The following is a 10,266-nucleotide window of genomic DNA, read 5'->3' on the forward strand; positions in this document are numbered from 1 at the left end:
TGATCTGTGTGAGAGTGCACCAGGCCCCTTGTCGCTTTTATATGCTGGCGCCCAGAGAGAGGGGATTATAGACAGAGAAACAAACTCGCTGAGCTCACAGCCCCCACAGAATAGAAATACCCCCATCATCAAAGAGAGAGAGGCAGAGAGAGACACAGTGGGGTAGAAAGAGAGGCAAAGAGGTATAGGTTAAAACAAGAGAAGAATATGAGAAAGCTAATGTGACAAAGTGAAAGTCAATGCATATTTGGCCTTGGAGGACTGGATGGAAAGCAAAATAAGTTTATAATAAGTTTATAATAACTTCATCAGAAAGACTCACTCAGTGGGCTGTTACGTATAAAGCTCTGACCCCAATAATAGTCTAATAATAAAGACAGCCACGCTGACCAGGTTCACATTTTAGAGCCTGTCCCAAAATTATTCACTAGTATTCCCATCAGTGCTGTAATCAAGAGGCACTGGGACAAACAATAAGAGGGAAAGCAATAACTTGTGAGAAGCAATAAGCTCACTGTTCCAACTCTGGGTGAGCAAAGAGCTTCAGAGTGTGCTTGGACAATAATCTGAATCTCTCTCCTCATCGCTGAGGGAGGAAGCTATTCAATTAAAGCCCTCTGCCTTTCTCCTTGCGTGGGTGGATAAAATATTGTGGGGGGTGTTTGTCTATGAGGTGCTTATTCCAAAGCACACCCAAGGGAACATGCAAACCAGAATGTTAACTCCAAACATGGCCACACAGACGAGAGGTCACGTCATGTTTGACATCAAGGTTTCAGATGTGCTGATGAGGATGAAAGCGAAATATGGGCTGAGTCTCTTCACCAGATGAGGCCAAAATACTCATGTCTTGGATTCAGTGATCGGACTCATTAATCCTCCTGCTCAAGTGAGCATCAGGGAAAGGTCAGTGGGAACCAGAGTGAAGGGGTTCCTCTCGGTGACTGCTGTACATCCTATAAGAGTTACATGAATGTAGAAAAAGAAGAAAAGTGCTCAACAGCAAGGGGAGGTTAAGTGGGCACCTTGGGGCACATCTCTTATTTATACATCCTTGTCTCCCTGTTCTTCGTCCTCCAGTCAAGAACTTCACTTGCCTCTTGATTCAGTGACTGTATTTAGTCATGATCCACCATCTAAAAGGACATTCTCGCTAATAAAACTCTTCCCAGAGCAAATGAGGAAAAAGAAGTGAGGATACACCAACTCATTCTTATCCCAACTCATCACAATTGCCAATTGGTCACTGCCGGGCTAGGGATTGTCATCCCAGGATGCAAATTTGTGAATCCTAGGATGTCAAAGAAATGGCCTACCTGAGGCCCTGATCACACAGAAAGCGTTTTACAGGTTGCAAAACATGAGGTATGCTGCACTACATGGTTATTGAATGCCACTAGTGAAAAATAAACCCTTGCTGTGTAATCAATCTATGGTTTATTTATTTATTTTAGTTATTTGAAAGTAATTGGTATCTAGTTCCTAAAATGGACAGGCAGGGGGTACTTGCTGTAGCTCTGGTTGAGGGTGAGAGGCTGTCAGCAAATAGCCTGTTGGGCACAGGGAAACGGAGATCTGTGTGGGTACATGAGACCCTAAAAATTAGGGTGGATCATGGGGAGTACCACCAGTTGGTCCAAGAGTTTCTCCTTGATGATGGCCGTTTCCAGGCATATTTTAGGATGACCCGGGGGCAGTTTAACAACCTGCTGTCTATCGTCTGGCCGTATAGCTCTGGGTATACAGCAACCGCTACCACCAGTTTCTCCTCCATTGTTTACCAACTGTAAACTTGTCGTTGTGACCACCACAGAAGACCTGCCACCTCTCAAATCATCTGATTGGACAATGGGAAAAAAGATGACGAAAAAAGAGATGACGTGGGGCATTATCTGCTTTGAGCTGAACTTTTTTCAACTCAAGGAGTTCAGGGAGCTCCGGTAAAAATACCAGGTGCTTAGAACGCAGAAATGTGAGGCGCACTGCAACTCAAAAAACACGAGCAAAGAGTTTCATTCTTATTAAAAACAATTACGAACAAAACGCCTCAAGCTGCTTCTGTGTGATTGGCACTTTACTCTGCCTCTGACATTCTTACCCTAGCCCTAACCAGTCCTACTCCTCTTACCTCAACCAACAAAGGCAGCAAGTACTTGCCTCACTGTAATAGAGAGTAGGGCGGGTCATTCCTTTGCCATCCTAGGATTTGCAAATTTGGTTCCGGGACGGTGTGTCAATCTATGCCCTCCAACACAAGCATGTGGTTAGGTTTAGGCAACAAAAGCACATGCTTAAGTTTTAAAAAAAACATAATGATCATGGATTGGTCCAACATTCATACAGGAAGTGAACACCGGGCTCCTGGGGGAAAGTCCGGGGTTGCTGGGGTTGTTGCCCACCCCATAGGGGCTTTCCAGCTCCTTATATTCCATCATTACCAGCAGTGTTTCAACTTGACCCTGTCTAGCAACTTATCAATCCACCACGACCATGTTATTAGCTGATGTTGCCCGTCCACAAGCCATTCTGATGCGACAGGTGCCAACCGCCCAACCAGCCAACCAACCACCATGAAAAGTTCTGTCCGCCTACTTTACAAACTGACACTGTCCAGCAGTGTATGATACAACCACGAAAGATGACTTTTGGTGTCAGGCATTTGATGCCAAAATCACTGACAAAGCGACAGTATTTGATGACTTCAGAATGACAACGGGCTGGATAAGCATGTGTATTATTTGAAGTCAGAATGTGTAACTTTTTTTCTTGCTTAAATCACATCACATTTTACGGGTATTTTACGGGATAATACACGCTGTAGCATAATAACAAACACTGATAATATTGAACATTCACAAAGAGGACAATAACATAGACCCTAAAAGACATGAAAGATATGGTATCCATGCCTACTTAAAAAAATACATTCCTAAAGACAGTAGCAAACATTAATGTATGTGTCTTATGATTTAACCTCCTGAGTCTCGAGCTTTTTTTCGATATGTATTTTTAATTCCTCCTAGCTATTTGAGATTAGAAGGACCTGGTAAGTATTAAAAACTAACTAACTTTGAACAGGAAGTCGTTTTTGGAAAAAAATGATGTCCTCACATGGGGACATTGGGTTTATTTCTAATAGTCACAAGTGTGTCATAAAGTATAAAGCTGTTTCTTTCAATGCCTGAACACTGTTATGCAAAAACAGAATTACAAACATTGCAACATTTGTTCAGTGTTTTGTAACTCTAAGGTTTAGGGGTCACTGTTCAAGTCTAAAATTGTTCAGACCTGTTTACTTCAATGATTGAATATGGCAGTGTGAAAACAAAATTGTAAATAATGCAACATATCTAAAAGGATTTGTCCATGTTGTATCTTGGTATGCTTTTTCCTTGCTCCATTCTCCAATCTAGGAACATACTTTTTGTCTGCAAGAACATTATGTCACACCTAATTGGTCTGTGTGAAATGCTGCGATAATACAGTAATAATGTCCCAATGTCCTCAAATGAGTACATCCTAATTGTCTTAGCTGCTAAAATTGGTCAAATATGTATGCTATATCAAACTACCATCTTGGCTGTTTACTTTTCAACTCCTGCAGTGCAGCGCTGTCCTTGTCATGTTACGCCCGCCCGGAGCCCGCCTCTGTCAGATAGACTGATCTGATTGGTTCGATGGCGATTCAGCGGGCTCTGCTCGTCGGGGCGAGATTCCCAAGCAGAGCAAATTCAAATTTGCTAGGGGCGGGGCATCTGGATTTCCAGGTTACCTATTTGTAGCAACCTGACATGATGTGGTGCAGATGATTCCATTCGCTCCACTGTCAGGTCCACTAAATTTGTGCTAAATTTAGGCACTTATTTCTATTTTGCAAGTCTTGATGGTGTTTTTTTTGTAGTTGGTTTGAATGGTGGTGGCTGTGAGTCTCTCACTGAGATGAAGAAATCAACTCACCAGACTTTACACCCACCTGCTGCCAATTTCTGTTAGCTAGCTACTAGCTAGCCACGTCGAAATTTTTAAATATAAACATCAGTAAACACTAGGGAAAGATGGAGAAGATAACACCAGCTGAACAAGCATCCTGCTAGCCAATGTACAGGCATTGAAGAAATAAAGTGATTGACCTCTGTGCTGCTTCAGTTAGCAGCGGGATATCAGGAACTGTAATATCCTTTGAATCACTGAAAACTTGGCTAAATTCTGGACAGCACCAGTCAACCAGGTGACTCTTTTTCTATATGCCAATCTGACAAAGCAGAGGACTCTGGTGATAAAGAAGAGGATAGGAGGCATGTGCTTCACAGAGAATTAGGACTGGTGTGACAATGGGAATCTGAGGTGCTGTCCTGTGCCTGCTGTCGATCACTGCTGATGAGAACACATTTTACCGGAGTTGTACCTTGTGTAATTCCGAGTGACAAATGATTGATTGATTGATTGATTGATTGATTGACTGATATAAAAGTGTCCATTATCAAGGACAACAGATCCTTGATCATGGACCTTAAGTATAAGGTGCAGCAATCTCAAACTGTAATGTCCTAATATGAGGACACAGGGTCACAGGAGGTTAAGAATCATTAAGTGGCAAACTTTAAGTCCTTGGATTCTTTATGTGTGGTATAGGACTACATATTTTTCATGTTCACATCTGGCACAGCTGGAAATATAAAAAGAAGACAACTTTAGAATGGTACACTGTGATCCTAATGTTTCTGTAGAAGACCATTGTTTTTAAAATAGGCAATCTATGCTACAAAATCTGTGCTGGGCCCTCATATAAAATCAGGCCATACATGTTTAGCTGGGCTATTAAGATACAACATTGATCTGATGGGGAAAGATGAAAAAGAGCCAAGAAAAGTCAATGATAGTTATCATCTGTGCTATTCAAAAAGCCCTTTGATTGATCTTCCTTCACAAAGTCCAGCAGTAGATAGCAGTTCATTGTGCCTGCACTGATATTTCATATTTTACATTTCATTTACAGCAGTTTGATATCTTGTGTTTATATCTGTAATGTTCTGCTGAAATACTGGGCAGCCTTCACGACAACAGGACACCACACTATCTTAGCAAAACCAAGTTAAAATGATGGAACCAGAAAGTTAAAGTGTACAATCCATTTTGACCCTTTTAAGCAAATACATGTTGTGTGAATTCCTGCTTCTTCTTCTTCAGGCTGTTCTCATTCACTGTTCCTCCTTATACCTATGAAAAGTAATGCACTATATAATTGTGAGCTAGGGGCTGTGATCACATGACCTTTGAGCTGCAGGTTCGTGTCCATTATATGACATTAAGGACATAGGGTGGCAAAGTCTACAGAATTATGTGGCTGAGGTAGTGAGCTGGTCAAACAAACACAGAACTTTGACCTGGTTGATTGCTGTTTGTGTCAGCCTCAGGTTATTTCAAGTACAATGTCAAGTTATTTTAAGTACATAACATGACAATGCCCAACCATTATTTTCTAACCAGTAGGGGCGCTAATTTGTGATATTAAACAAACTGTAGTATGAGGGCCTACATCAATAAGTGGAGGGACCACTGAGGCTTTTACACAACATCACAGAGAATTTATCAGTTGATCCTTCCATCGAGAGAATGCCAAGAGTGTGCAAAGCAGTAATCAGAGCAAAGGGTGGCTATTTTGAAGAAACTAGAATATAAAACATGTTTTCAGTTATTTCACCTTTTTTTGTTAAGTACATAACTCCACATGTGTTCATTCATAGTTTTGATGCCTTCAGTGAGAATCTACAATGTAAATAGTCATGAAAATAAAGAAAACGCATTGAATGAGAAGGTGTGTCCAAACTTTTGGCCTGTACTGTATATACATACATATTATATTTTATTTTATATGGCAGAATTGTCCTCCTATTGGAGATGTACCACATGGTGTAATCCTTGCATTATGGGTATTTAAGATGGCAACTTCATTGTAAATGATTAGCAGTCTGAGGAAGAGCATCATGCTCGAAACGTCACGCAAAATAAAAAACTGCATGCGGGAGCTCTTTTGGTGTGCGGATCGCTTTTTTTCTTTTTTCATGCTTTTGATACTTTGTGATCCAGCACCCAACCCAGTGGGCTTCGGGGATGTGCGTGTCCTATTTTTTATCGGCCTTTCAATCATTCACATTAGATTTATGAAGCGAAAGGGAGCATAGTCCTCTCTAGAGTGATTAGTGCATAATCCTGCAAAATTTATATGTATGTCAGTTGTATTCAGATAGTAACTCACTTTTACCACACTTTAAAGCCCCTACAAGGAACTTTCATTTTGAGTTGATTTTGGCGACCCTGTGGACCAAAGCGGTATTGTTTTGTTGGAATGAAGCCTACATTTCCCATGAGTTTTAGCACGTATTGTCGTAAAGACGCTTAGCTGGCTCACACAAGTGTTTGTTTTGGGGATGAATGAAACAACAAGACGGGAAAACTTTGCCCCCACTCCTATCAGGGATCCCAGCTCACCTCTGCCACGCACCAGCTCCACCTCTCCGGCGTAAGCGCCACTGCCGCCGGGGTAAACGCAGCGGTCGGCTGGTAAGGCTGAAGGCCTGTTTGGCGAGCACTTCCACGGCTTCTTGGACTGAGTATGGAGCAGTGCCTCGCCTCTTTATTTCTCGGCACTCGCTGGACCATGTCGACACCTGGCTAGTACCTGTCGTCGGTCCGGATGAGGTGTTCCAGCCCCATGGCCCCTGCTCTCCTCGTCCCCACTGGCGCGGGGTGAATCTGCGCAACCTGCGGCCTCTGTGTGTGGCTCCCCGGACAGCTAACGCCGTGGACCCATCGGCTCCTGCCAGGATTGGGCTGGTAAATGCTAGATCGCTAGCGAACAAAACGTTTATCCCGAAGGATTTCCTGACTTCCCGAGGATTGGATTTTCTCTGTGTGACTGAGACGTGGCTGACTGTTGGTGAGTCCAGTGCTTTCACAGAACTTTTATAGATGATTGCTGCTATTTTAACTCGCCGCGGATGTCGGGTCGAGGAGGAGGAATAGCGACTATTTATAAGTCACTATAAATGTAAGCAGCTAGGTAAGATGACGCATGCCGTCTGAGTGCTGTAAATCGCTTCGTCCTGGAAGCGACCTGGGGCGGATCCGGAGACAGTTTCCTAAAGGTATGGATATACACTATATAGAAATAGCTTATCTTCACACCGATGGTCTCATTTGCTGTTGTAGGTCATGCACAGACATCAGCAGAAACAAGAGACTTTTGTATATCCAGTTAAAAGTTCCTTGTAGCGGCTTTAATTACAAATTCAGTTTCAGAATGGTACAGCAGTAACTTTGGAAATTCTGTTAGGAAAATGATGGTGGTCGTGACTTTAGTGTCCTTTGACGTAGCCACTGCCTTTGTGTAGGCATGTGTGTCTGCGTGACGATGAACATGCACAGGAGAACTTGGTGTCTGATTCCTCCTATGATCTCAAGATGAAATTATGTCAAGGACCAAGGACCAGATGAGGCTAGAGGGGATGTTGCTGTGGCAACTGTGCCCCGTTGTGAGAGGTGATTGACTGGGGATGGGGGGGGATATATTAAAACAACATCAGTGCAATAAAGGTCTGTGGTTGGGACACAGGGGCAGCTTCACAGACCCACAGTTTTTCAAATTAGCCACAAAGCTATTTTCTTTTTCAATTCTTATTTTTGCAGGAGAAATATTCTCATGAGCCACCCCTCTGACTTTTTACATTGTGAGATTACATCATTATCATATTGTTAATATTCATTGATAATCGTCATCATGAAGTGAATTCGTCTGTCCCAATTTCCTCGGCCTTTGGGAGCCATCATTGAAATGAGCTCCCGGGATGGCTCTCCAAATCCTTTTCATTCTCTGCCTATAGCCCTGGTCATTGTTGCTCTATACGATGGCACTGCTGACCTATACGAATAGACCAACAACAGCCCCACATTCCCCACCATCACCTCTGTGCCTGCCTCTATATGATCTGCTGAGTCGACAGGCCGCATATGGTTACAAAGACAGAGAGAAAGAGAGACAGACAGACAGACAGACAGACAGACGGAGAGAGACAGAAATGGAAACACAGAGAGAGAGAGAGAGAGAGAGAGAAAGCTGGGTGCCTGCGACAGGCTCACTGGCGCGCGCGCACAACCCGTATTTTAGGCACGACAATGAACGTATTGGAGCGCACGGGAGGTTCACGCACACCTGAGTCAAAGTGATCACATTTTGCCATACGAATACCGGAAATCTCCTCCCTCTGCCTTCAAAGTAAACCCCCCATAGTTCTGAGGAATGTTTAAAAGTAGCAACCACTGATTATTTCCATTATTTATGTCATGTAACATAAATACTTTCTTTACTTACTTACTTTTACGTTCTTTACTTTATTTTAACACAATTTTCGCTGTGTGTATTGATTACAATCTCGCCATAACTTTCTCTATTAAAATAGTTTAGAAAAATACCTCCTTTTAAATCAATAAAAGGCAATAGATTTTCATATTGGAGAAAATGAAATCAGGGAATATTTAATATTTTGCTTTAAATGACAATCACTTATGACAAAATAGTTGCTAGTGATTTTTTGGTTGCCTAATTGTTTTATGACTGAAAAAAAACATGTTATCTAGATGATTTTTAATTCTCACCTTTATTTCAATACTCCTTATTACTTCAGTAACACCGTATGTGTGTGCTGTTTAATAGAGCTTAATTTTGAAGGCCCAGACCGGAAGTGTCGTCCCGAATTTGCCCGAGCTTCACACTTGATAAATCCGCCTCGTTAACATCATTAGTGTGGAGGGGCAACAAGCGCACACGCGCGAGCACGAGGTCCCCGCGTGGACGGCGGTATAAAATAGAAGCGCCAGGTTCTGACAAAAGTCTACGTCAAGAGGATTTGGTGAGTGAGGAGCGCGTGGAGAGCAGAGAGCATTCAGGTAAGCAGAAGCGGGAAACTGACTGACAGAACTTTCCCACGCGCTGGACTGACTGACTGACCGATTCAGTCGTAACCCACACACTTTAGCTGGTTAACTGTCATTAACAACATATTGGCTGAATGTAAAATTATTTTCATTCACATGGAGGTAACCAGTGTTAGCTACAACGAATGGAAACTATTTTAAAGCATATAAAGTTCACAATTAAGGAAAAATAATGTTTTTAAATAATAAATCAAAATTGCCATTACTCATGTATGTTATTGGTTATACTCTGATCCAAGCTGTTTGTGTTGCTTGTTTTCTTTCCCACTTTAGAAATGTATAGATTTACTAAATCCCACATGAGCTCACCCATGTACTTCCCTAGCATGGGTACAGCCCATTTCTTTAAGGTGAACACACACACACACCCACACACACACACACACACGCATAGACATATACACACATGCTGTACACACCCTCATGCTTCCCCCTGTCTTCCCCCGTGTGCAGTTGACTGTGTTTGAGCAGGAACATTTCCAGGGCAAGTGTCTGGAGTTCACCTCTGAATGCTGCAACATCCACGACTGCGGCCTGGACAACATCCGCTCCATCCGAGTGGAGAGTGGAGCGTGAGTCACACAGCCTGTACGCCTGCATGTCTCTGTGGACAGCTGACTGACTCTGTATGTGTGTGTGTGTGTGTGTGTTTATGTAAGTGTGTGTCTGTGAGATGTAGGTAGAGATAATGAGAGAGGAAGTAGTGACCTGGCTCCCACTGAAGTGTATCACCTCTGAGGTCACTCTATCCTACATGAAAGGTGCACCCAGCGTGAGCGGTGGGAGGTCGTCTTCTTTATGCCTTTTTCAGATGAAATACTGAGAGAGTTTTATTACAGTTACCTGAGGAGCTGATGGAGTCAGTCTGAAAGCCATTTATACTGCAGGACTTTCACTTTGTGGAGTCTGTTCAGAGCTGGCATACACACCTCACCTGTGGTCAACAGTTTTCATTGGTCAGCAGTGGTGTTTTTATCCTTTTCATTAAATGGTGCGATACTTTCTTTTCTCAGTCTATGCAGAGGGAAACGTCAGGATCCCTCTGGCACACAACATTTTTAGAAACTCCAAACTGCTCTAAACCTATATTTACTCCTAGATTATACACTATCCATACTGGAACTGTTTTTTCTTTGGCCGAGTTTTCACACTGGTAACTAATTTCTTTCGATCTAAAGCCTCTTAAAATTAGGTTTTAAATATTAAAGTTACACTCTACAGGATTTTCAGTTAGTGTGTGTTGACACACTGGTCCCTTGGCTGTCCCTTTTATAC

At 42.6% G+C, this 10,266-nt stretch overlaps 1 protein-coding gene across 1 annotated transcript in view; it reads left to right on the top strand.

Annotated features, from left to right (window-relative positions):
• The first annotated feature begins 8,807 nt into the window (after nt 1-8,807).
• LOC117255688 (beta-crystallin A1-like) overlaps nt 8,808-10,266 on the top strand; it is a 10,162-nt gene continuing 8,703 nt past the window's right edge. Inside the window, exons 1-3 of the mRNA XM_033624824.2 lie at nt 8,808-8,943; nt 9,265-9,341; nt 9,445-9,563. Coding sequence (XP_033480715.1) covers nt 9,267-9,341; nt 9,445-9,563 — 194 coding nt within the window. The 5' untranslated portion in view covers nt 8,808-8,943; nt 9,265-9,266. The remainder of the gene's footprint in view (nt 8,944-9,264; nt 9,342-9,444; nt 9,564-10,266) is intronic.

Source organism: Epinephelus lanceolatus, chromosome 3 (assembly GCF_041903045.1).
Source record: "Epinephelus lanceolatus isolate andai-2023 chromosome 3, ASM4190304v1, whole genome shotgun sequence".
In the NCBI taxonomy this organism is placed as follows: Eukaryota; Metazoa; Chordata; class Actinopteri; order Perciformes; family Serranidae; genus Epinephelus; species Epinephelus lanceolatus.